At 40.4% G+C, this 27666-nt stretch overlaps 2 protein-coding genes across 9 annotated transcripts in view; one reads left to right on the top strand and one right to left on the bottom strand.

Annotated features, from left to right (window-relative positions):
* NAT8L (N-acetyltransferase 8 like) overlaps positions 1 to 27666 on the top strand; it is an 80676-nt gene that overhangs the window by 38275 nt on the left and 14735 nt on the right. The window lies entirely within an intron of this gene.
* The window catches only part of POLN (DNA polymerase nu), a 245440-nt gene that overhangs the window by 17113 nt on the left and 200661 nt on the right, over positions 1 to 27666 (bottom strand). For all 7 annotated transcript variants that reach the window (XM_056554952.1, XM_056554951.1, XM_056554949.1 and 4 more), the window contains exon 27: positions 15659 to 15791. In XM_056554952.1, coding sequence (XP_056410927.1) covers positions 15771 to 15791 — 21 coding nt within the window. In that variant the 3' untranslated portion in view covers positions 15659 to 15770. The remainder of the gene's footprint in view (positions 1 to 15658; positions 15792 to 27666) is intronic.

Consider the following 27666-nt stretch of genomic DNA (forward strand, 5'->3'; position numbering starts at 1 on the left):
GTTTCAGGTGCTGCACATCTCGTATCTTCACAGCATAGACAATTGCCTTCAGATGACCCCAAAGATAAAAGTCTAAGGGGGTCAGATCGGGAGACCTTGGGGACCATTCAACTGGCCCACGATGACCAATCCACTTTCCAGGAAACTATTCATCTAGGAATGCTCGGACCTGACACCCATAATGTGGTGGTCACCATCTTGCTGGAAAAACTCAGGGAACATGCCAGCTTCAGGGCATAAAGAGGGAAACACATCATCATGTAGCAATTTTGCATATCCAGTGGCCTTGAGGTTTCCATTGATGAAGAATGGCCCCACTATCTTTCTACCCCATATACCGCACCATACCATCAATTTTTGTGTTCCAAGAGTCTTGGAGGGATCTATCCAATGTGGATTAGTGTCAGACCAATAGCGGTGGTTTTGTTTGTTAACTTCACCATTCACATAAAAGTTTGCCTCATCACTGAACAAAATCTTCTGCGTAAACTGAATTTTTGTTTTGCCCATTCTGCAGCACCTGAAACTACGGATACTGGAAGCCTGTGCTAGCATTTCTCCTGCGGTGTTGCTATCAGTGTGTGGAGAGTGGGAGAAGAGGGTTGCATTGACAATCCAACACAATGGGCAGCACATTGAACACATTTAAACCAAGCACATCATAGTTTTTCTTGTGAAATTTCCAATAAGATTGATGTGTCACATGACCCTCTTCCTATTGAAAAAACAAAAGTTGGATTCAAAATGGCCGACTTCAAAATGGTCGCCATGGTCACCACCCATCTTGAAAAGTTTCCCCCCTCACATATACTAATGTGCCACAAACAGGAAGTTAATATCCCCAACCATTCCCATTTTATTAAGGTGTATCCCTATAAATGGCCCACCCTGTATATGCTATATTCTGGTCTATACGCAGTCCTCTAGTCTATATGTTGTCCTTTAGTCTATCTGTTGTCCTCTGCGCTGTTCGCTGATCTATATGCTGTATTCTGGTCTATACGCAGTCTTCTAGTCTATATGCTGTCTCCATTTGAATGGCTCGAAGACTCAGCATGGTGAATATATAGTATATACCGAGTCAGCAGCACATTAACATGTTCCATAGCACACATCCTCATCAGAGTGATCCCCTGAAGACATACATCTGTTACTGCAGTGAGAGAGTGGATTGAGTTGTAAATGGGATATAATAGGAGTGCCACTAAGTGCTATATTTTTAATGAGTTTATTTTAATAGATGCAAAACGGAGACATTTTCTGGAAGTGTCAGGATTCTAATAATCACCTCAAACATTTGTGTCATGTTCCGACACCCACCTCTGTTTGGATATCGTCTCTAATTTCCGTCACTGTCACAAATATTATTTTTGACATGTTTGGTTGTTCAGACAGTCTGCAGCAAAAAAAAAAAAAAACTATTCTTGGTAATGTGATAAAAGTTAATAGGATACCGTAAATGTGGCTCTCACTTTGTAATTCTAAAGCTGTTCATATACATACTGAATACTCATTCGACTGACTGCTATCCCTTCCATACACATGAACGTTGGACTTGGCTATCATCTGTTGGAGAAGAGTTGGAAGAACCCCACTAATATTAGCTGGTTGGATGGTCCCACTGATATCGTCAGGTTCGACCAACAAGGATGTTGGGCCAATCCCCATAGACCTCAGTGTAGAGGACCACAGGCATCCACAATTGCCTCTCATGTACTCTATGGGGGAGATTTATCAAAACCTGTGCAGAGGAAGAGTGGTGCAGTTGTCCATAGCAACCAATCAGATCGCTTCTTTCATTTTCCACAGGCCTCTAAAGAGGCCTGTGGAAAATGAAAGAAGCAATCTGATTGGTTGCTATGGGCAACTGCACCACTCTTCCTCTGCACAGGTTTTGATAAATCTCCCCATATGAGGCTTTGATAGGGGTCGGGTGAGGTCTACTCCTATGCCCATTTCTTTGTAAATAGATAGGAAGAATTTTAGCCTTAACAATCTTTTCTTATCATAAGAGATATGCATTGCCAGGTGTGTCTGACCACAATTTCCCACATAGAGATCACTTACCCAGTCAACTGAGGCGAAGAAGGTTGTAAATGTGGAAGTTTATAAGGTACACTCTTACAGACAGCATAAGATTCTGATTCCTACCACCCCTATGTAAACGTAAGAAGAAAAATGTAGTTGTTGCATTGCCACAGCCAGAAATCCATCCTGTGGGGTCAAAGTTGCCCCCACATGTATGCCACAATGTGACTACATTTACTTTCATTAGTTGCAATGCAAGCATGTGACACCGGAATCATTGGCCACACAACCTGTGTCACCGTGCAGCCTTTGCCTAAATTCACTCAAATTAGAAGTCAAGAAAAAGAGGTATTTTTGCTAAATCTCTCCAGCCCGAGGCCTATAACCTTTCATCTTGAATCTAAATTTAAAATCAGAAGATTAACCAAGCACAAAACTGCACCGGAAATCTTGTACACTGATTTACTGAGCACAGAGGAGCTGTGGATTAGTCATTTTATGCCATTGCTTTCATTGCCTTTTAATTGCTAACCAAAGTATAGACACAAGAAACAACCTCTGCTACATGGCCTGCAGCTGCTACATTGCCACAGCACGGGGACGGGCAGAAATCAGACAGCGGAGGAATCAGTATATCAGGAGTACATTGTATATATTGTATGTAGACTGCAGGTTAATCTTTATATATCTATAATATATATACTGCTGATTAATCAATATTTCATTAAAGGGGTACTCCGCCCCTAGACATCTTATCCCCTATCCAAAGTGACAGCTGTCCCGCCCCCTCTCATAGATTTGCATTGAGGGGTAGACTGTGACGTCACATGGGGGCGGAGCCTGCACGCCCCCTCAAATAGACTTGCATTGAGGGGCGGGGTGTGATGTCACATGGGGGCGGAGTCGTAACACGTCACGATCTTCCCTACCCGTGGTCGAGATGGACTCAGCCTGAGGACCTCCAGCGGTTCCAGAAGCCACTAAAGGTGGGTGCCGCATGGTAGATCCCGGGGGTCCCCAGCAGCGGGACCCCTGCGATCCGACATCTTATCCCCTATCCTTTGAATAGGGGATAAGATGTCTAGGGGCAGAGTACCCCTTTAATTATATATAGACTACATAATAATCAGTATATCAGTAATTATATATAGACTACATAATAATCAGTATATCAGTAATTATATATAGACTACATAATAATCAGTATATCAGTAATTATATATAGACTACATAATAATCAGTATATCAGTAATTATATATAGACTACATAATAATCAGTATATCAGTAGTTATATATAGACAACATAATAATCAGTATATCAGTAATTATATATAGACTACATAATAATCAGTATATCAGTAATTATATATAGACTACATAATAATCAATATATCAGTAATTATATATAGACTACATAATAATCAGTATATTAGTAATTATATATAGACTACATAATCAGTATATCAGTAATTATATATAGACTACATAATAATCAGTATATCAGTAATTATATATAGACTACATAATAATCAGTATATCAGTAATTATATATAGACTACATAATAATCAGTATATCAGTAATTATATATAGACTACATAATAATCAGTATATCAGTAGTTATATATAGACAACATAATAATCAGTATATCAGTAATTATATATAGACTACATAATAATCAGTATATCAGTAATTATATATAGACTACATAATAATCAATATATCAGTAATTATATATAGACTACATAATAATCAGTATATTAGTAATTATATATAGACTACATAATAATCAGTATATCAGTAATTATATATAGACTACATAATAATCAGTATATCAGTAATTATATATAGACTACATAATAATCAGTATATCAGTAATTATATATAGACTACATAATAATCAGTATATCAGTAATTATATATAGACTACATAATAATCAGTATATCAGTAATTATATATAGACAACATAATAATCAGTATATCAGTAGTTATATATAGACAACATAATAATCAGTATATCAGTAATTATATATAGACTACATAATAATCAGTATATCAGTAATTATATATAGACTACATAATAATCAATATATCAGTAATTATATATAGACTACATAATAATCAGTATATCAGTAATTATATATAGACTACATAATAATCAGTATATCAGTAATTATATATAGACTACATAATAATCAATATATCAGTAATTATATATAGACTACATAATAATCAGTATATCAGTAATTATATATAGACTACATAATAATCAGTATATCAGTAGTTATATATAGACAACATAATAATCAGTATATCAGTAATTATATATAGACAACATAATAATCAGTATATCAGTAATTATATATAGACTGCATAATAATCAGTATATCAGTAATTATATATAGACTGCATAATAATCAGTATATCAGTAGTTATATATAGACTGCATAATAATCAGTATATCAGTAATTATATATAGACAACATAATAATCAGTATATCAGTAGTTATATATAGACAACATAATAATCAGTATATCAGTAATTATATATAGACTACATAATAATCAGTATATCAGTAATTATATATAGACTACATAATAATCAGTATATCAGTAATTATATATAGACTACATAATAATCAGTATATCAGTAATTATATATAGATTGCAGATTAATCAGTAATTATATATAGACTACATAATAATCAGTATATCAGTAATTATATATAGACTACATAATAATCAGTATATCAGTAGTTATATATAGACAACATAATAATCAGTATATCAGTAATTATATATAGACTACATAATAATCAGTATATCAGTAATTATATATAGATTGCAGATTAATCAGTATATCAGTAGTTATATATAGACAACATAATAATCAGTATATCAGTAATTATATATAGACTACATAATAATCACCTCCAGCGATCAGCTCAAGAGACCATAACAAGGGAAACTTGTGGCCAGTCCATGTAACATATAGACATAATGGGGGAGATTTATCAAAACCTGTCCGGAGGAAAAGTTGCTGAGTTGCCCATAGCAACCAATCAGATCGCTTCTTTCATTTTTCAAAGGCCTTTTCAAAAATAAAAGAAGCGATCTGATTGGTCTCTATGGGCAACTCAGCAACTTTTCCTCCGGACAGGTTTTGATAAATCTCCCCCCATTAATATGTTACATGGACTGACCAAGTGGCAATCTGAAAGAGACAATCTGGTTGCTAAGGGCAACTGGGTAAACATTTCCTCTGGACAGATTTTGTTGCCCAGTTGCCCTTAGCAACCAATCAGATTGCCTCTTTCAATGAAAGACGTGATCGATCTTATTGGTTGCTATGGGCAACTGGGAACGTTTCCTCTGGACTGGTGTTGATAATCCAAGTGTCCTCTATAGCAGTGGTCCCCAACCCAGTCCTCAAATCCCACCAACATTTTAGTTACTCCATTGCAATTAAACGGAAAAAAATCTATATCCTGGATTGTTGTGGGCCCGAGGACTGGGTTGGGGACCTTTGGTTTAGAGAATGTTTGTCCCCACCCTTCACTTCTAGCTTACTCTCCAGGATTGTGGTGGTCCCCTACCATCAGACACTTATCCTTTGGGAAGGGAATAAGTGCTATAGACTGGAATACCCCTTTAAGTTCCCCTCCCTTGTAAGCTTATACATACCACATGTTCATGCTATGGATAATGTAATACTACTGTAAATTAGATCATGAAGTAATGGCTGACATTTTAGCCATAACTTTACACATATATCACTGTGGAATATGACATGTCTGTGCGGAATTCATCTCACTGTTCGGCAGAGAGCAGCTTAGTCTTATGTCCTAGGACAAGGGAATGATACAGATGTGTAATAAGGTAAAGTGTATAGCATCCGAATAGCATTTTGTAATAAATATCTAAAAAAAAATCTCCTGTTGCCCCCTGCAGGCTAGGTTCTATTAAAAAAATGTTAATCCTACCAGTACTTATCAGCTTCTGAAGTTGAGTAGTTCTTTCCAGTCTGACCACGGTGCTCTCTGCTAACACCTCTGTCTGTCGGGAACAGTTCAGAGCAGGAAAGGTTTGGCTGGGTTCACACCACATTTTTGTAATACAGTTTTATATCAGGTTTTTGATTTAAAAAAAAAAAAACAGATACCTCAAAACCTGACTAAACTGTATCAAAACGTGTGTACAAATCTTAATCTGTATACGGATTGAAAAATGATGTCCGGTTGCATCCGTTTTTTAAGGAAACTTTTCACTCCATTATGAATAAAGTTTCACTAATTTGATTGAAATTCCAAGAAAAAAAACAGTGGAAAGTCAATAGCCGTATAGTGAAAACTGGATGGAACCACACGCACATACGGCTCTGTACAGTTCCCATTGACTCCCATAATAAAAAAAAAAAAACGTATACGGTTTAATACAGTTTTTCACCCGGACCAAAAACCATGGTAGGCCACGGTTTTCTGTCCGGAAAAAAAAAGTAAAAGACCGTATGGTTTGAAAAACGGAGACAACCGTATACATTATGGTGCATACGGTTTTAAATGGGAAGTCTATGGGCACGGTTTTCTGTACGGTTGCATACTTTTTTTTTATGAAACCGTATGCCAAAACCGTATAGCAAAATCGTGGTGTGAACCCTCCCTTTGCTATGGGGATTTGCTCCTACTCTGGACAGTTCCTGAGACAGACAGAGGTGTCAGCAGAGAGCACTGTGGTCAGACTGGAAAGAACAGCTAAACTTCAGCAGCTGATAAGTACTGGTAGGCGATTTTTTTTAATAGAAGTAATTTACAAATCTGTTTAACTTTTTGGAGCCAGTTGATGTGACGTCTAAGATGTGCGGTTAACCTATGAAGATCCAATACCGGGTATTCATACATTTATTAGAAAGACTGGTCCTGTACTATGTAGAGAGGCAAGGTAATAACATCTGGCAACAGCAGTCTTTTGTCCGGGCATGCAGAAGGAAGTTGTAATTTTGCAACAGCTGGAGGCGCACTGGTTGGGAGACACTGGTCTTATCTAACCATATATGTGTATATGTATGGGCTTTGTTTTCCCATTTGTTGGAGTCTATGTGCCCTTTCTTCTTCACATTCTTTCTCTCCTCTTGCTGACTATTTCTGCTGCCTCACTAGAGATAAGCGAACTTACAGTAAATTCGATTCGTCACGAACTTCTCGGCTCGGCAGTTGATGGCTTATCCTGCGTGAATTAGTTCAGCCTTCAGGTGCTCCGGTTGGCTGGAAAAGGTGGATACAGTCCTCGGAAAGAGTCTCTTAGGACTGTATCCACCTTTTCCAGCCCACCGGAGCACCTGAAAGCTGAACTCATTTATGCAGGAAAAGTCATCAACTGCCGAGCCGAGAAGTTTGTGACGAATCGAATTTACTGTAAGTTCGCTCATCTCTAATCAAACCCACTAACACAGATAAGTACTAGGGCATATTCTCATGGCCGAATCTGACGGATCTGTTGCCCCGCCCCCCGGATCCGCCACTATACACAAAAATGCATCTCTGAGCGGATTCCTCCAGAAAAAAATTACCATGTCTATCCTTTCGCCGGAGGCCGGGATTTCCGCCGGAGATGTTTCCACTACAGAAATTCCGCCACGTGCATGGTGAAACAGAATCCCACTGAATACAATGGGACTCTCAGAATTTCTGAACAGTATTTTGCCGCAGCATTCTGCTCTGTAATTCCATTGTGTGAACATGGCCTTAGGCTCGGGATGAGAGCCACAGTTTGGCGAAATCGGTGCAGATCATTTGTATATGTGAGTCGAAATCCACATTGCTGAATACTGGGGCTTTTAAGTTCCACAAAAGCTGCAGAATGTTGACTCGTCTCTAGGGTGTTTTCGTATAGTCTTTAGATGGTGTACCGCACCGCCCGCCAACTTAATCTCGTATATGGAAAAAAATTAGCTGTTAAGCATGAAATGGAAGCAGCTTTCTGCTCTGAAGCAGATTTCTCCAGACAGCGGGAGGGAAAGCAGAGTGCATCACCGGCCTCCAGTTCTCCAGATTAGCTGCAGGTATTTTATTAAACTAGCGGGAGGTTTTATCATAGCTTTTAGCAGCTTTAAATAGTGGCGCATTGTGTGCTCACTTTCTATTTTGGGCTCGTTTGCGATAGAGTAGCGTATGAACGGCTTGCACACAATGGTCTATTTACAAAGGGAGGTCAAATTGGGGCGTATTGCTGCGGTTACTGGAATATTGCAGCAAAATGCTAAAAAAAAGAAAACTCGACCACATTGTGTTAAACTGGTTTCACCCATTTTTGCATATTTTTGCTATCAGGTACAGATGACATGTGATACCAAGTCAAGGAGGGGACAGGTGAACACTGAGCTGATGTCCAGTCATATCTTCATTAGGATTTCATTAATATTTCTCCATTTATATTTAGTTTCTATCAGTGTTTCCCAACAAGAGTGCCTCCAGCTGTTGCAAAACTACAACTCCCAGCATGCCCGGACAGCTTTCGGCTGTCCGGGCATGCTGGGAGTTGTGGTTTTGCAAAAGCTGGAGGCACACTGTTTGGAAACACTGGTTTCTATATTGAGAGACGGAGCAGTAAAAAAGGTTGGGGCGCTCTCTCATGGATGATGGGGATAAACTTATCAAGAACCACTGCACTCTGGGGTGGTGTGTTGTCCCGCCGAGGTTATCAACAGGGACAGCACCTCACCTGGCGAGTGCAAAGTGGAAAGTAATAACGGCAGTTGTGCTGCTCGAGACCCCCTGTCCGTGACCGCGAGGGGGTACGGAAATATTACAACCAGGAAGAGGAGAGTAGAAAATGGGGATACTAGACGAGCGCTACTGCTAGAATAAAAAGGATGCGGAACGCCAATAAAGCACAGGACATTTTATTGTGGTTTAGAACAAACGGACAACGCGTTTCGGCACCAGCATGTGCCTTCTTCAGGTCCATAAAATAAATGATTTTGGCGTCCTGAAGCCTATGGTGTGCTGTGGTGGCGTGCTGCACACCATAGGCTTCAGGACGCCGAAATCATTTATTTTATGGACCTGAAGAAGGCACATGCTGGTGCCGAAACGCGTTGTCCGTTTGTTCTAAACCACAATAAACTGTCCTGTGCTTTATTGGCGTTCTGCATCCTTTTTATTCTAGCAGTAGCGCTCGTCTAGTATCCCCATTTTCTACTCTCCTCTTCCTGGTTATATTGAGAGACAGTAGCAGGAATGGTGGACGGGGATAGTCATATGTAGCAACCAGGTTTCAGGGAGCACATATCTCATCCAGGGAAAGCTGGGTGAGATATAAGAAATCCCAGACATCCCAGAAATCCCTAGCAGACCATAGTTGCTGAGAATTTTTGTAAAGTCTGTTTTCGGACCTAGATTTTTATAGAAACAGAGGCAAGTTGGTAATGGGGCCTGTCATTCCATTCATTGGCCATTCTAGGTTTTCAGTGTGTCCCGAATCAGCACAGGTGCTGAAGACTGATTGTACCTGGGCTTTAATATAAGGTGCAACTCTGCAAGCTAAGGGACTGGGAGGGACTTCTCTGATGAGAGTTGGTATCTCCCATCAGAATTAGAATCCTGAGATCTGCAGATTCAAAAAGGGGACATTTTGACTTGTGTAACACATTATTTTGTTGGGTGGCTAGTAGTAAGCTACCTGTACACATAAGGAATACTGTGTTAGTGAACGCTTTTAAAAGCAGGATTTATTTTGTCATTTTATGCCTGAAGATAAAAGCTGTTCTTTTGTTTTGATCTGAAAAAAATGACTGGAAAAGACTTACTATACTTCTGTATCACTGTCTCTGATTGCTGTTTTACCATTACTTGCCTGGCTCTATGGAGCTAACCTTCCATTACTGTAAAGGGGGCCCTGTCAGTGTTGGATCAGTGGAGGTTTGACCGTCAGGACCAATCTTCAGAATAAACATGCTGTATCACTACGGCGAGCACCGCTGTTTCACACACAGTCATAGCTGTGAACTAATGTTCATAAAGCATTGTCATGTTGTTGGTAGTGATGAGCGGCGGGGGGGGGGCATATTCGAATTTGTGATATTTTGCGTATAATTGGACGAATATTCGTCGCATGTTCGCAAAAATTAGCATATTTGCTATGTTTTTTTCATGCAAAAATTCCTAATGAAATTTGCATAGTGCGCATGCGCAATTATATCTTTCACCTAAAAGAAGGGAGGAATCAGTGTCCAGTCTGGAAGTGCCGATATTCGCATAAAGTTGCATAAAAATTTGCATTAAAAATATATTCGTCATTATGAATATATATCACTATATTCTAAATATTCGTTAAATCGCGAAGTGCCAATATGCGCGGTAAAAATCAGCATTTCGAATATTCGCGCTCAACACTAGTTGTTGGACTTGCATAAACTAAAATTTTTATCAAAGTATCAGAAAACCGTTGTAGTTGCATATATAAATGTCCCTTTTCATATACAGTGGTCCCTCAACATATGATGGTAATTTGTTCCAAACGAGCCATCGTTTGTCGAATCCATCCTATGTTGAGGGATTCGTGCAATGTAAAGTATAGGAAGCTGGACTCACCTGTCCCCGCCGCTCGAGATGGTGTCCCCGGGCCTCCGCTGGGCTCTCCACTGTCTTCTCTGGTGCTCCGCTGTCTTCTCCGGTCCTCTGCTGTCTTCTCCGGTCCTCTGCTGTCTTCTCCAGTCCTCTGCTTTCTTCTGCAAGGCCTTACTGGGCCTGCGTAGCAACGTCATTACGTCACTGCGTACGCCATTCCTATTAGATGACGTGCCCAGCAGCGTATTGACATCATCGGAGAGGGCCGAGAAGACACCGGAAGACCAGCACTGGACCCAGAGGGCACCCTGGAGCATCATGGAGGGGTAAGTAATACTAACCGCACCACACGGGGAACGTTAAGCTGCTATCCGGCAGTAGCTTAAACATTTGGCGCTGCCGGATAGCACTTAATGTGATGGCCCCGACATAAAAAAGCCATCGCATGTCGATTTGATCATATGTCGGGCCATCGTAGGTCGGGGGGTCACTGTATAAATGCCCCTCATTGTCTACTTACGGTAGTGATGTAGCTGTAGAGGGTGCAGATTTATGCAGTTGCACCCAGGCCTGGTAGTTAGAGGGCCCCTCTGCCATTTTAGAAGACATCAGTATAATAAATAGCACTTAGTAGGTGGTTGGCCCTGGTGAAGATTTTGCAGACTGACTGCTCTTGTCTGTCATAGACATAAGAAACATTGAGGCAGATAGATAATGGCAGTCTGTAAACCTGAATTCTTCAAGGCAATAAACAATTGTGTAAAAGTACCAGAAGTACATAAAACTTAACAATGGCAAAGTAAATTAAATTGCCAAAATTCTAAATAAAGTAAGAATATACAGCATATATATCTGTACTGAGAAGCATCATAACCCTCAGCAGAGACTGACGGAAAACTACACCTGTCCTGCAGACAGTGAGAATACCTCAGGGGTATAGACAAAAACACAGTGGACTCAATATAGACAAAGTATGCCCTGCGAGATAGGGGTCACAAAAAGCATACCCCCAGACAACCCAACTCATTTCTGTTGCAGTGTGACTCATGATTTCCTCAGGGGGGAGAAACCACTGGAGGATATGTGAGCAACAACCAAATATGTGTAATGTGGTGATAGACGCCACCAATCACTCACACAACGAAATACAGTAAGATAGACCTAGACATACGCACTTCTCTGCATGCGTTGGTTAGAATGATGCTTTTCATCTGGTAACATAACAGTAGGGGACACCTCTGCTGTAAGATATAATCACAGTCTCCCAGGAAGCGGCTGCTGTTACCTCCTGCTATATAATTAGAGATGGATTCCAACTTTCTTCTCCTTATTTTGTATTATTTACTTATGTTTATTTCCCTCGACAGACACTTTGTATAGGACGATAGCTAGATGGTGTCTTGTGATGCAACTATCATTGAGAAAATTGTCAGTAATTTCTCTCTGTGTATAATCTCAGAGGCTATTGATTAGTTAATGAGGTTTTCCGACCTCTAACAACTCCCTATACGTTTGCAGTTTTAAAAAAATAATAAAAGGGTTTTCCAAAGATGAAACCTATTTCAACTGTCTATGAAATGAACATATATTTAAAAAAAAATTTTTACTACCTTTCGGGGCTCGATTTCTGAAGCAAACGGTCTGCTCTGCTGTCTTTATTACCCTACTTTTTCTCTAGTGTAAACTTTGTAACAGACTTCCTATTCCTCCTGTACACTCTAGTCGGGAACTCAGCCACAGCTATCTTCCTCTCCCGGTGAGGGAGATTTATTAAAACCCATGTAGAGGAAAAGGTGACCAGTTGCCTATAGCAACCAATTAAATTGCTTCTTTCATTTTTGAATAGAATCAGTGAAAAAAGTCTTCCTGATCAATCGTAATGTACATATTTAAACATAACCTTTAATAACACATCATAAAATATGATACTAATATACAAACATTGTACAGAAATTAGTGTAAAAATTGTGCAACACCATACAAAAGTGTATGTGGAGCCCCGGGGTGTATATCAAATCGACCTAATGGTGGGGATAATAATATCTACTAATGGTCAGATTTAAAGTACAGTCCTCCAGGTATTAAGTACAGTCCTATAGGTATAAAAGTCTAAAGGATGGTTAGATGTTATTACCATTTGAAATAATAGGTAGATATAACAGATTGAATATGAGACTGGGGGAGGGGTGTAGTGCCCACTAGTTCTATGATGCCCGCCCCTCTGTCCCTGCCTTTCGATGGATCCACCTCCTTAACAGGTTGGCATCAACCACGTGCCGGACCCTGTTCTATCCTAAGTGAGGGATAAAACAAGAAACTAAATGACACAGCAAGTAATGGTCAGATACACACCACGGGGCTCCATTGTAAACAAACGCCAAATAAAAAAAAAAAACGTGAGACACACAGGCTTAATAAAATTACCAATGGGAACAAAATTCCCAATTCCAACGTGTTTCAGCTGTCAAATTTATACAGGATCATCAGGGAATCAACATTGGAAATAAGCTAAAGTTAATAGCAGACAAAATAGTTGCACATTGATAATACAACAATAGGTATACACTAATGACTTAGTACACCTAATTGAGAAGATATCTTATTTGCACACACTGGCGCTATAGAGCAAATAAACCACACTGGGAATGTTAGACTGATATTATTTATTAAATATAGACGTATATTTCTTATACAAGTCACAATAAATCGCTCAATGCATGGTGACGCTTTTTTTTAGTTTGACGTTTGTTTACAACGCAGCCCCATGGCGTGTATCTGACCATTACTTGCTGTGTCATTTAGTTTTTTGTTTTATCCCTCACTTAGGATAGAACAGGGTTCGGCACCGTGGTTGAGGCCACCCTGTAAAGAAGGTGGGACCCCCAAAAGGCAGGGACAGAGGGACGGGCATCATAGAACTAGTGGGCACTACCCCCCCTCCCCCATTACCATATTCAATCTGTTATATCTACCTATTATTTCTAATGGTAATAACATCTAACCATCCTTTAGACTATTATACCTATAGGACTGTACTTCATACCTGGAGGACTGTACTTTAAATCTGACCATTAGTAGATATTATTCTATCCCCACCATTAGGTCAATTTGATATTCACCCCGGGGCTCCACATACACGTTTGTATGGTGTTGCACAATTTTTTCACTATTTTTTGTGCAATTTTTGTATATTAGTGTGGTAGCCCTTGGGGGGTGTATGGTAGTTGGGGTGTTGTTTATGTAGATGAGGGGTTAAGGTTAACCCTATAGTTTGTGACACCAGGCTGAGGGCTAGTATGCTGAGGTAATTCTCCGGCCTATCGCCGCCCTTCCCAGTAACGATGGTGCATGCATAAAATGACTGAAGGTCCACAAGGTAGTTGAACTTGGATAACTTTCTACTTAAATGCTTGTGGTACATCCAATGAACAGTAACAGTCTCATGCAAACAGTCTCTATATAGTTCAGTGACTGACAGTTGTTGCGGACCTTGAATAGTAATACAAGTCTCTGAATTTAGGGTAATTTGCGAAGATCCGTCCGGATTTAGGGGATAGATAAGGTCCGGTGATCTTGCAGAGTGCTTAGGGATTGATACACTCACGATTCTGAACAGATCAGCCGTTGCCGCAAGGCTCGGGCCTAACTCACTGCGGAAGATAGCTGCGCAGATCCTGCTCATTTGACAACCCGGGAACAAGAGAGATCCTTACTGCTTGGCTGCGCAAGAACAAGAGAGATGCTGCTTGCTTCGCAGCCCAGGAACAAGAGAGAGAATCATGGCTCCCTTATATGGGCAGGGGCGGGGTTATTTTGATTGGTCCGAATATCTGTCACTCACCGTCACAAAGCATGGTGGGTGCAATATGTCACAGGGACCTCCAAAGGTCCTTAAGCAAAAAACCATAGAGTTTACCTGATCACGTGACCCGCAGGTCCTGCTACGCTCCGGACAGGTAATTAACTAGTTATATACATTAGTACTATTATATTTACATGAATCCTGAATAAACTATTAGTTCAATGACTATCTAGATGAGAGGTGACAAGGGGCAGATCAGACAAAAAGGACCCGACGTCCTAGGGACTCTGGCTATGGGGACCTATATACACAGGTACCATATAGGATGCGGTACCGGGACACCAGATTAGTATGATATGTACAGTGCGATTGATCAGGAGGACTTTTTTCGGTGAGTTTTTGGCTGAATTGCCTTGTGTCTCCTATTGTTTCTACTTCAAACTGCTCCACCGTTTGTAGTCTTTTTTCGATGAAGTTCTGATTTTTGAATAGACATCTAAAAAACAAAAGAAGCAATCTGATTGGTTGCTATGGGCAACTGCTCCACTGTTCCTCTGCACAGGTTTTGATAAATCTCCCCTAATGTGTGTTGTGGGTGGGGTCGTGGTCAAGAAGGTGTAGTGGGAGGGAGAAAGAGCTGGCTGAAATCCTGGCTAGAGTGCACAACAGAAAGTCCACCAGACAGGAAGAGGGGCAATGAAAACAACAAAAACAACAACTTGCATTAGGAGCAGAAGGAAAGCATGAAAGGGAACAGTAGCAAACTTTATTTACCAACATATGTTCATTTATTAGACAGATAAAAATCCACAGGTCAAAAAATGTTAAATCAACCTTCTGTACAAACATGTATTGTATGGTGGTCACTCAAGGAGACAATTGTGTGCAATCTGAATCAAATGAGACAACGATACTGTAATACTAATAAGCCTATATGAATAGTTACTATACTGGAGTATTTACATTGAGGAAGAGGAATATTGATAAAATCAGTCCACAATGTACCACTAATGCTTGCATTCATCTATGACAGTGTTCCACAACCAGTGTACCTCCAGTACCGGACAGCATGCTGGGAGTTATACTTTTGCAACAGTTGGAGGCACACTGGTTGGGGAACAGTCATCTGACATTATACTTTATACATTATACTGGTTTACCCAATTAAATGGCTTTCCTAATGGTTGGACGCACTGATTTCTCTGGCTCACGCTAAGACGTGATATATGTTGCATAGCAAACACTCTTCTTAAGTGAATTTACCTGTTTTCCTGATAGTATCTGAACCAGTAACTAATTTCGGTCCCTTCACGTAAATACTAAATGATTGCGATGTCTGGTTTTAATTTCCATGGGGAAAGTAACTTTGCGAGGATTAACTCCCCAGGGTTCGAAGCTGCGAAAGTGATTACAAAATAAAGTAGATTAAGCTTTTTTAATGACAGAAAAACCAATACAAATATCCCAAAGTCTTTTATTAAGTCCTTAACTCCACTTGAATACCTGAATCGGAGCGAGACAACCTGCCATGAAAACATGAAATTTCATCTGACGGTAGTATTTGAAATTGTGTGTGGATTTTTCCAAGCGATTTAGAATGTTACAGTTACAAAAAAGGAGCAAATGCTAACATAGTTGCCCCCAGCAATACTATTTCTGGCCATTATAAAACTTGTATATGGTATTTTTCAGCAGATTTCTGCTCTGCAGGTTTCATCTATAATTTGCAGTTCTCTCAGAGCTGGTTGGCAGAGCTCCTCCCCCCCTCCATAGACTTGTATTACTTTTCTGGCAGACACATGACAAAGCTAAGCTTATTTTCAGGGAAGAAGATTTTGGCAGGAGAGAGGAAAAAGTTTGATAAGAAAAGAAAGAAGCATTTTTGTCTGAGATACATTACAAAATATATTATATTTGCTTGTACTATTGATCTATGTAACGTTGGTTCAAATTATTTTAATATTTAAATCTAGTTACTGTAAGAAATACAGTAAAGTATCGCCTGGTTTGATCTGTGTACCTTCAGTTCACTGCCAGTTATGTGAGATTACCAATAACATGAGATTAGACTATAAATCAATGGTAATAATAAACACTGGTGCCAAGGGTGTAACTATAGGGGGTATAGTGGTAGCAGTTGCACCGGGGCCCTGGTGCCCAAGGAAGACCCCATGGCACATCTGCCCCATAATAGACTAGTATTATAAAAGACACATGTGGCCCTGTTGCGAATTTTGCATTGGGGCCCCAAAGCTACAAGTTACGCCTCTGACTGGCGCATAAGGATACAACACAAAAGAGTTAAGAAGTGGATATATAAATGAAAAAGATCTTGCCAGTGAATATAGTGAGTGCACAGATAAGGACTCATACACATTACTAGCAAATACAGCATTACCTGGAATACCACAATACAACTTTTTATATAGAAACCTAGATGTTTTCGGCAGATAAGAACCATTTGGCCCATCTAGTCTGACCAATAATCTGAATCCTATCAATCGTCCCTGGCCCTATCTTATATGAAGGATAGCCTTATACCTATCTCTATCTTATATGAAGGATAGCCTTATGCATATCTCTATCTTATATGAAGGATAGCCTTATGCCTATCTCTATCTTATATGAAGGATACCCATATACCTATCTCTATCTTATATGAAGTATAGCCTTATGCCTATCTCTATCTTATATGAAAGATAGCCTTATACCTATCTCTAGCTTATATGAAGGATAGCCTTATGCCTATCTCTATCTTATATGAAGGATAGCCTTATGCCTATCTCTATCTTATATGAAGGATAGCCTTATCCCTATCTCTCTTATATGAAGGATAGCCTTATGCCTATCTCTATCTTATATGAAGGATAGCCTTATGCCTATCTCTATCTTATATGAAGCATAGTCTTATGCCTATCTCTATCTTATATAAAGGATAGCCTTATACCTATCTCTATCTTATATGAAGCATAGTCTTATGCCTATCTCTATCTTATATAAAGGTTAGCCTTATATCTATCTCTATCTTATATGAAGGATAGCCTTATGCCTATCTCTATCTTATATGAAGCATAGCCTTATGCCTATCTCTATCTTATATGAAGGATAGCCTTATGCCTATCTCTATCTTATATGAAGGATAGCCTTATGCCTATCTCTATCTTATATGAAGGATAGCCTTATGCCTATCTCTATCTTATATGAAGGATAGCCTTATGCCTATCTCTATCTTATATGAAGGAGAGCCTTATGCCTATCTCTATCTTATATGAAGGATAGCCTTATGCCTATCTCTATCTTATATGAAGGATAGTCTGATGCCTATCTCTATCTTATATGAAGGATAGCCTTATGCCGGGCTAGCCGACTGCCTTAAAGAAGTACTCCAGCGCAACATAACTATCCGAAGGATAGGGGATAAGTTATAGATCACGGGGGGTCCGAGCGCTGGGGCCCCCCAGTATCTCCTGGACGGTGCCGCAGCAGTATGCTGGAAAGGGGGCGTTCCATCCCCACATGATGTGGCGGCCGATACGCCACCTCCATGTACCCCATAGAGATACATGGAGGAGGCGTGTATGCCGCGGCTTTCTGCTGGGGACGAAACTGCACTTCCTGCAGACTGCCGCAGCTCCGTCCAGGAGATCCCAGGGGGCCCCAGCACTCGGATCCCCCGCAATCTATAACTTATCCCGTATCCTTTGGATAGTTATGTTGCACTAGAGTACTCCTTTAAGGCAGTCGGCTAGCCCTGTATTCTCTTCTACATACCTTCCTTCCTTTGTTTTTAATTTAGTTATTCCTTCCTTTAATTTCCTTTCTTCATTTATATATCTGAAGAATGTCTTATCCACTTTTTTTCACAGACTGAGCTAGTTTTTCTTCTGCCGGCGCTTTAGAAATACTTATAACTTGCTTGGCCTCTTTCTGTCTAGTTTTGTAGATTTCCCTATCTTCATTGCTCTGGGTTGTTTTTTATGATTTTGCCACTTCTGTTGAGTACCGCAGCCTTTTTCTGCTTTTACTGACAAGTCTAATGCTATTTTCTGTTGCCTTCAATAATGCTTCTTTTAAGTAGTCCCATTTCTCCTGGACTCCATGTAATCCGTTCCAGTCTGATAGGGACTCATTTATGACTAATCTCATTTTTGAAACGTCTGTTTTTCTAAAATCTGTGTGGTGTGACTCCTTCACTGTGTGGTGTGACTCCCCTTAAGGAACAAGGGCATACCTGTACGCTGTGAGTCCGCTCCCGCTCTATAACTCGGGGCTACGGTGTGGCCCTGCATCATAGCGGGTCGGGCCCAGCCTCTAACAATGGCCCAGCCTCTACCTGTGGGTAATAGCGCGCGGCACTGATCGTGGTGCTGCACGCTATTAACCCTTTAGACGCGGCGTTCAAAGTTGATCGTCGCGTCTAAAGTGAAACTAAACTACCCTTGGCTAGCTCAGCGGGCTGTTCGGGATCGCAGCAGTGAAATCGCAGCATCCCAAACAGCTGTAGTACAGCAGGAGGGTCCCTACCTGCCTCCTGGTGTCCGATCGCCGAATGACTGCTCAGTGCCTGAGATCCAGGCATGAGCAGTCAAGCGGCAGAATCATCGATCAATGGTTTCCTATGAGAAACCATTGATCAATGTAAAAGATCAGTGTGTGCAGTGTTACAACAATAACATTGCAAAAAAAAGTGAAAATAAAAGTTAATAAAGATCATTTAACCCCTTCCCTAATTAAAGTTTGAATCACCCTCCTTTTGCCATTTAAAAAAAACTTTATAAATAAAAATAAACATGTGTGGTATCGCCGTGTGCGGAAATGTTTGAATTATAAAAAAAATTTGCGCGCACGGTCAATGGCGTACGCGCAAAAAAATTCCAACGTTTAAAATAGTGTATTTTTTATATCATGAAAAAATGAATAAAAAGCGATCAAAAAGTCCGATCAATACAAAAATGGTAAATGGTAAAACTTCAGATCACGGCGCAAAATATGAGCCCTCATACCGCCCCGTACATGGAAAAATAAAAAAGTTATAAGGATCAGAAGATGACAATTTTTTTAAACGTATACATTTTCCTGCATGTAGTTATCATTTTTTCCAGAAGTACAACAAAATCAAACCTATATAAATAGGGGATCATTATAATCGTATGGACCTACAGAATAAAGATAAGGTGTCATTTTTACCGAAATATGCACTGCGTAGAAACGGAAGGCCTCAAAATTTACAAAAATGTGTTTTTTCTTCCATTTTGTAGCACAATGATTTTTTTGTTGTAGAGATAATCCCATGAGGGAATTTAGAATATTTGTACTCTTGGCAGAACTAGCTATTTTGGTTTTTCAGTTTATATAAATTGTGCAAAGGTGTAGGTTGAATTTCCTACGCTTAAAAGTACAATGTAACAGGGCACCTCAACTACCATGTTGTCATTTATAACATTGGCGCCTACTTATATGGCAAAAGAGCAAGCTCTGCAATTCCTATAACTATGTCATTTACCATATTTTTCGCCCTATAGGACGCACCGGCGTATAAGACGCACCCAATTTATAGGTGCAAAATCTAAAAAAATAAAGATTTTGAACCCAATAGTGGTCTTCAACCTGCGGACCTCCAGATGTTGCAAAACTACAACTCCCAGCATGCCCGGACAGCCGTTGGAAGGGGTATTCCAGGCAAAAACTTTTTTTTTATATATCAACTGGCTCCGGAAAGTTAAACAGATTTGTAAATGACTTCTATTAAAAAATCTTAATCCTTCCAATAGTTATTAGCTTCTGAAGTTTTCTGTCTAACTGCTCATTGATGATGTCACGTCCCGGGAGCTGAGCATGATGGGAAAATATCCCCATAAGAACTGCACAGCTCCCGGGACGTGTGTCATCAGAGAGCAGTTAGACAGAAAACAACAACGCAACTTCATAAGCTAATAACTATTGGAAGGATTAAGATCTTTAATCGAAGTAATTTACAAATCTGTTTAACTTGATATATAAAAACAAGTTTTGGCCTGGAATACCCCTTTAAGGACCCAGGGTGTACCTCTATGCCCTTGGGAATTCCGGTCCCCACCGCTCGCCGGGTGGGGACCGGATCGGGATGCCTGCTGAAATTGTTCAGCAGGCATCCCGTGCCAACGCCCAACCACGCCCCCCCCCCCCCCCCCCCATGTGTAAATTTAGAGACCAGTGCCCTAAGGGTATGGACACAAATCGCAGAAATGCTAGATCATGTGGATTTTCCACTGTACATTTTGGTGCAAGACGCTAAAAAGAAATGTTCCACTGACAGCTGCCAGGATGAGCATGGAGATCGGGGACATGATATAGGACATTTACTGCTGCTGGTTGTCTGAAGGGGAAGGAGGGAGCAGTGGCACATCCAGGGGGGGGGGGGGCAACAGGGCAACCACGATGGGACGGTCCAAGCTATTTGACAGTGGAGACAAATTTGCGAGCTAAGTGCCTCACTATCTCATAGTTTCACATTTGCATCTATTACACCATAGCTGTATAGCTCTACAGGTTTTATCTGCATATTCATGTTTCACCTATATCCTTGTGCTGGCAGTGTGCTGCTGCATTCTCTTGTTGCTATCTATCTATCTAATATCTATCTATCTCATATCTATCTATCTCATATCTATCTATCTATCTCATATCTATCTATCTCATATCTATCTATCTCATATCTATCTCATATCTATCTATCTCATATCTATCTATCTCATATCTATCTATCTATCTCTCATATCTATCTATCTCATATCTATCTATCTATCTATCTATCTACCTATCTCATATCCATCTATCTCATATCTATCTATCTCATATCTATCTATCTCATATCTATCTACCTATCTATCTCATATCTATCTATCTAATATCTATCTCATATCTATCTATCTACCTATCTCATATCTATCTATCTCATATCTATCTATCTATCATTTCGAAGGGGGGGGGGGGGGGGGCAGGCCTTGAGCTGTGTAAGGGACCCCATAAATTCTGATGTCAGCCCTGAGTATGAAGAGTATGCTCAGGGCCCAGGGGATTAGGGGGATAGAATATATGCCACTGTTAGGGGCACTATATCGTACAGGAGGAGGGGGAGGGGGATTTAAAAACTTGGGGGCAGAGAAAAGGGAATATTTAATGTGAGGGGCTGCAGGGCAAAGCACAAGGGGCGTTATATGTGAAGAGCACATGACAGGGGGGCCCCCTGTGCTGTGCCCACAGATATAATGCCCCCTGTGCTGTGCCCCTGACATATAATGCCCCCTGTGCTGTGCCCCACACATATAAATTATATGTGTGGGGCACAGCACAGGGGGCATTATATGTCAGGGGCACAGCACAGGGGGCATTATATGTGTGGGCACAGCACAGGGGGCATTATATGTCATAATGCCCCCTGTGCTGTGCCCCACACATATAATACCCCCGGTGTTGTGCCCCTCACATATAATCCCCCCTGTGCTGTGCCCCTCACATATAATGCCCCCCGTGCTGTGCCCCTCAAATATAATGCCCCTTGTGCTGTGCCCCACACATATAATGCCCCTATCATGCACCCCTCATACATAATGCCCCCATCATGCGCCCCTCATATATAATGCCCCCATCATGCACCCCTCACATATAATGCCCCCATCATGCACCCCTCATATATAATGCCCCCATCATGCACCCCTCAAATATAATGCCCCCTGTGCTGTGCCCCTCAGATATAATGCTCCTGTCATGTGCCCCAAACATATAGGGGACAGGACAGGGGGCATTATATGTGAGGGGCACAGCACAGGGGGCATTATATGTGAGGGGTGCATGATGGGGGCATTATATGTGAGGGGCAAAGAACAGGGGCATTATATGTGAAGGGCACAGCACAGGGGGCATTATACGTGTGGGGCACAGCACAGGGGGCATTATATGTGAGGGACGCATGATGGGGGCATTATATATGAGGGGCAAAGAACGGGGGCATTATATGTGAAGAGCACAGGACAGGGGGCATTATATGTGAGGGGCACAGCAAAGGGGGCATTATATGTGAGGGGAACAGCACAGGGGACATTATATGTGAGGGGCACTGCACGGGGGGCATTGTATGTGAGGGACACAGCACAGGGGGCATTATATGTGAGGGACGCATGATGGGGGCATTATATGTGAGGGGCAAAGAACGGGGGCATTATATGTGAAGGGCAAAGCACAGGGGGCAATATATGTTAGCGGCACAGCACAGAGGGCATTATTATTATGTTGGGGGAACAGGACGGGTCATAATTATTATATGTGGGGGCACAGGATGGGGCATTATTACTATATGTGAAGGCACAGAGTGTTCTGCATTTCAGAAGTATAGTGTATATTATGGGGAATTTCTGAGATGGTACGTTTTTTATGGGCCGCAATACATTACGGTATTTTACTCAGAGGGTGTACTGCACAGCAAGTTATATTCAGAGAGTGCAGTGTTTGGTAGCATTAAATTTAGAGGGCACAGTGTGTGGTAGTATTATATTCAGTGGGTACAGTGTGTGATAGTATTATATTTAAGGGCACAGTGTGTGGTAGTATTATAGTCAGAGAGTGCAGTGTGTGATAGTATTATATTTAGAGGGCACAGTGTGTGGTAGTATTATATTCAGAGAGAGCAGTGTGTGATAGTATTATATTTAGAGGGCACAGTGTGTGGTCGTATTATTATTCAGAGAGTGCAGTGTGTGATAGTATTATATTTAGAGGGCACAGTGTGTGGTAGTATTATATTCAGAGAGTGCAGTGTGTGATAGTATTAAATTTAGAGGGCACAGTGTGTGGTCGTATTATTATTCAGAGAGTGCAGTGTGTGGTAGTGTAATATTCAGAGAGCGCAGTGTGTGATAGTATTATATTTAGAGAGCGCAGTGTGTGGTAGTGTAATATTCAGAGAGTGCACTGTGTGATAGTATTATATTTAGAGGGTGCAGTGTGTGATAGTATTATATTTAGAGAGTGCAGTGTGTGATAGTATTATATTTACAGGGCACAGTGTGTGGTAGTATTATATTCAGAGGGTGCAGTGTGTGATAGTATTATATTTAGAGAGTGCAGTGTGTGGTAGTATAATATTCAGAGAGTGCAATGTGTGATAGTATTATATTTAGAGGGCACAGTGTTTGGTCGTATTATTATTCAGAGAGTGCAGTGTGTGATAGTATTATATTTAGAGGGCACAGTGTGTGGTTGTATTATTATTCAGAGAGTGCAGTGTGTGGTAGTATTATATTTAGAGAGTACAGTGTGTGATAGTATTATATTTAGAGGGCGCAATGTGTGGTAGTATTATATTCAGAGGGTACGGTTTGTGGCGGTATTATATTCAGAGAGTGCAGTGTGTGATAGTATTATATATAGAGGGCGCAATGTGTGGTAGTATTATATTCAGAGGGTACGGTGTGTGGCGGTATTATATTCAGAGGGTACAGTGTGTTGTATATTCAGGGGGTACAGTGTGTCAGAATTATATTCAGAGGGTGTGTGCCAGTATTATATTCGAAGAATACAGTGTTTGGCAGTATTATAATAATTATTGTTTTCATATAGAGGATCAGAATCCGCTGACATAGTGAGGAGCCATCTGGGTATCAAGTTCTGCAGAGAGAAGATTTAGCTGGAACAAGTCCTGGTGGTATGTACCAGCTGAATTAGAGAAGGAAAGACTATAGAGAAGACGTCACCTGTAGTCACTGATATCATTGTGTATTCTCCTCACTATAGAGAAGACGTCACCTGTAGTCACTGATATCATTGTGTATTCTCCTCACTATAGAGAAGACGTCACCTGTAGTCACTGATATAATTGTGTATTCTCCTCACTATAGAGAAGACGTCACCTGTAATCACTGATATCATTGTGTATTCTCCTCACTATAGAGAAGACGTCACCTGTAATCACTGATATCATTCTGTATTCTCCTCACTATAGAGAAGACGTCACCTGTAATCACTGATATCATTGTGTGTTCTCCCCACTATAGAGAAGCTTCACCTGTAGTCACTGATATCATTGTGTATTCTCCTCACTATAGAGAAGACGTCACCTGTAGTCACTGATATCATTCTGTATTCTCCTCACTATTTCTCATCAGAGCTGTGGTCACTGAAGAAGTTCTGCAGTAATGATGGGTGAAACAACAACTCCCAGCATCCCCTTACCACTGCTTAGGTCATTCTGGGAGCTGTAGTTTTAATGGTAAAAACTTCTTTAGCACTTTCCCATTCTGTGGCAATTGGTATATTTGATTATTATTCTGACATATGAGCACGGCCTAAGAGTCTTAAACAAGGTTAGGACTGTATGATACATTTAATAATATTGTAAGTTCCGTAATCTTATTTTCTGTCTGCCAACACAAAATACTCTAATAGTGCCCCTCCCGAGACTCGACTCTGGATCCGCCCCTGGAGGGGAGGCTGTAGAGAATTGTTCCTCTGATCTGTCCGCTCCTGTAGGGTTTGCAGAGAACTGTGTCCAGGCACAGCAAGGCTGCAAAATAGTGAGCAGAGCAGACTGCACCCCCCCCCCCCCCAACAACCAATAGTATGGAGCGGGTGTGTGCGTCAATCACAGTGGCTTTGCCTATAATTTATAGTAAGTTATCTTTCTAGGCTTTAAGCAGCAATGCCATTCAGGAGCACTGAAAAACTATGTGATAATTTCTCACCTAGCTTTCTGATGCTCCTGAATGGCATATCTGCTTATAATAGCTCAGCTATTATAGACATATTTGCCTAGAAGTTATAGACAAATGTGCCTAACCCCTTCCTGCAAATAAGTGTTAAAAAAATAAATAAATAAATAAAGTAATACAATGGAATTAACCCCTTCCCTAATAAAAGTTTGAATCATCCCCCAACATGTGGTTATTAAAGTATATTTTATTATATTATATTATAATTATATATTTTTTTTTATTATATATAAATATGTGGCACCCTCTTTAGCCGTGCACCCCACCCCTCTCAGACTGGAGGTGGTTTAGTCAATGGCTGATCCAACATGTCACACAGTCAGATGCTATATGCACAGCAGAGGTGAGTTATCATGTTAGGGTCCCATTCGATATGAGGCCACCTCCGCGTGGTGGATGGGGGGACACATTTTGATCAAAAAGTGTGCTGAGAGCCTCCATTTTTTGACCTAGAGTGCTGTTGCAACTTTCTTGTTTGTACATTATATATATATATATATATATATATATATATATATATATATATGTATTTTATAATCTTATCTATTATATTCTATAAAGTATGTAGTTATTTAAATATAATGTTGAGTAATCCGCATGGTCAATGGCCCAATTTGGATATTGTTGTAATCGTATGGACCTACAGAATAAAGCTAATGGGAGAGATTTATCAAAACCTCTGCGGGCGAAGAGTGTTGCAGTTGCCCATAAAAAAACAATCAGACTGTTCTTTTTTTTTTTTTTTTTTTTAAAGGCCTCTGAAAAATGAAAGAAGCAACCTGATTTGTGTCTATAGACAACTGCATCACTCTTCCTCTACACAGGTTTTGATAAATCTCTCCCAATGTGTCACTGGTTGCGGAAAGTGCATTGTGTAGAAAGCCAGTCAAAATTACATTTTTTTTTTTTTCAATTTTGTCCCACTAATATTTTGTGTGCGTTTCACTGTAGATTTCATGGTAAAATAAGTGATGTCATTGCAAAGTACAAAGGGTGATGCAACAAACAAGCCCTTATATGAGTCTGTAGGTGGAAAAATAAGAGTTATGTCTATTCGAAGGCGAAGTGGAAAAAACGAAATCCCCAAAAATGAAAGTGTTAAGGCTATAAGCAGCAATGGCATTTAGGAGCTTGAAAAAGCTTGGTGCCAATTTTTCACCTGGCTTTTCCATGCTCCTGAATGACATATCTGCTCATAATAGATCTGCTATAAGACAGATGTACCTTTAAGCAGATATGCAATTCAGGAACACAGAAAAGCTTGGTGACAATTTCTCACAATTTCTAGCTTTTTCATGCTCCTCAATGTCGTATCTGCATATATCAGCTCAGCTTTTCTAAACAGATATGCCATTCAGGAGCATGAAAAACACAATTAAAGTTGTTTAAAGTGCATCTGTCGCACATTAGTTTCACACTGCTGTTGTGCCCCGCCCTTAAATGGCCCTTAGGCTCTTTTTTCTGCCTTTAACGGACGTTTTTGGGACAGGGCACAATGGGCAATAACGAGCCCTGATGGATCCCATTTTCTATAATGGGGTTTGTCGGGCGCCGTTATTTTGTAATGGGACTAGAAGGAGAAAATGACGGCACAAGCAGTCCATATTGTATGTTTAAGAGCGGGAAAAGTTGAGCTGATGGTTTTCTCACAGGAGAGGGGATAACTATTGATGGAGGTCCAAACACCACTGATCACAAGTACAGGTACTGTCAAACCACTATGGATTACAAGTATAGAGAAAAACCGTCCCCCTGAATGAATGGAGGGCTGTGCGGGTGCACGGTCAGTGCTACATTCATTCTCTATGGGGCTTCTGGACATTGCCGAACATGGCACGTTCCTCTTTCATTTGAGAGTTTTTTCTTTGAGAGAGTTTATCTTCTGCTCTCGTACCGGTGATGGCCCCGGTGTTCAGACCTTCATCTATCAGTTTGTCTACAGGATAAGGAACAACTTTGCAAGTTGGGAATACCCTTTAAAATAAATGTCTACCTTTTTTAACATCATGTCCTTTTTTTCGGTCCCAGTGGATGGCCGTAGACAGCCAGCATTTTATCACTTTACTCTGTCTGTGCAGATGGTTTCGGCCTCATAAAAACAGACTGCTATAAGAATTCCTGGATCAGAATAGTGTTCTGAAGTGTCTATGATGGAATGAATTATCTCTGTGTGTATCCAGGCCAGGAGATAAATGGTGACACATTCCCATTATAATCTGAATATTCAGAGGGCCGCTAGTAATGTAGCACATGGCCTCTTAACTTACAAGTACTTTCCCAGCATAAAAACTAATGGTGTAAAAATAAAATCCATCTCTAATGATATTAAACCATTGTATCACTTGGCCTGAGAGACATAGTCCTATCAATCACTACAATGCTTCAAAGAGTCACAATGCCTCAGGGAGATGTTCTCAGGATACGGCGGCTGTGTGTGGATATTGCTTCATTATATGGGCTTGAATTCTATTTTGGATAATGTCGATATAAGCTTTGGTCAAACTGTATGACATGATATATATTCCATTA

The sequence above is a fragment of the Hyla sarda genome, chromosome 1 (genome assembly GCF_029499605.1).
Source record: "Hyla sarda isolate aHylSar1 chromosome 1, aHylSar1.hap1, whole genome shotgun sequence".
Lineage (NCBI taxonomy): Eukaryota > Metazoa > Chordata > Amphibia > Anura > Hylidae > Hyla > Hyla sarda.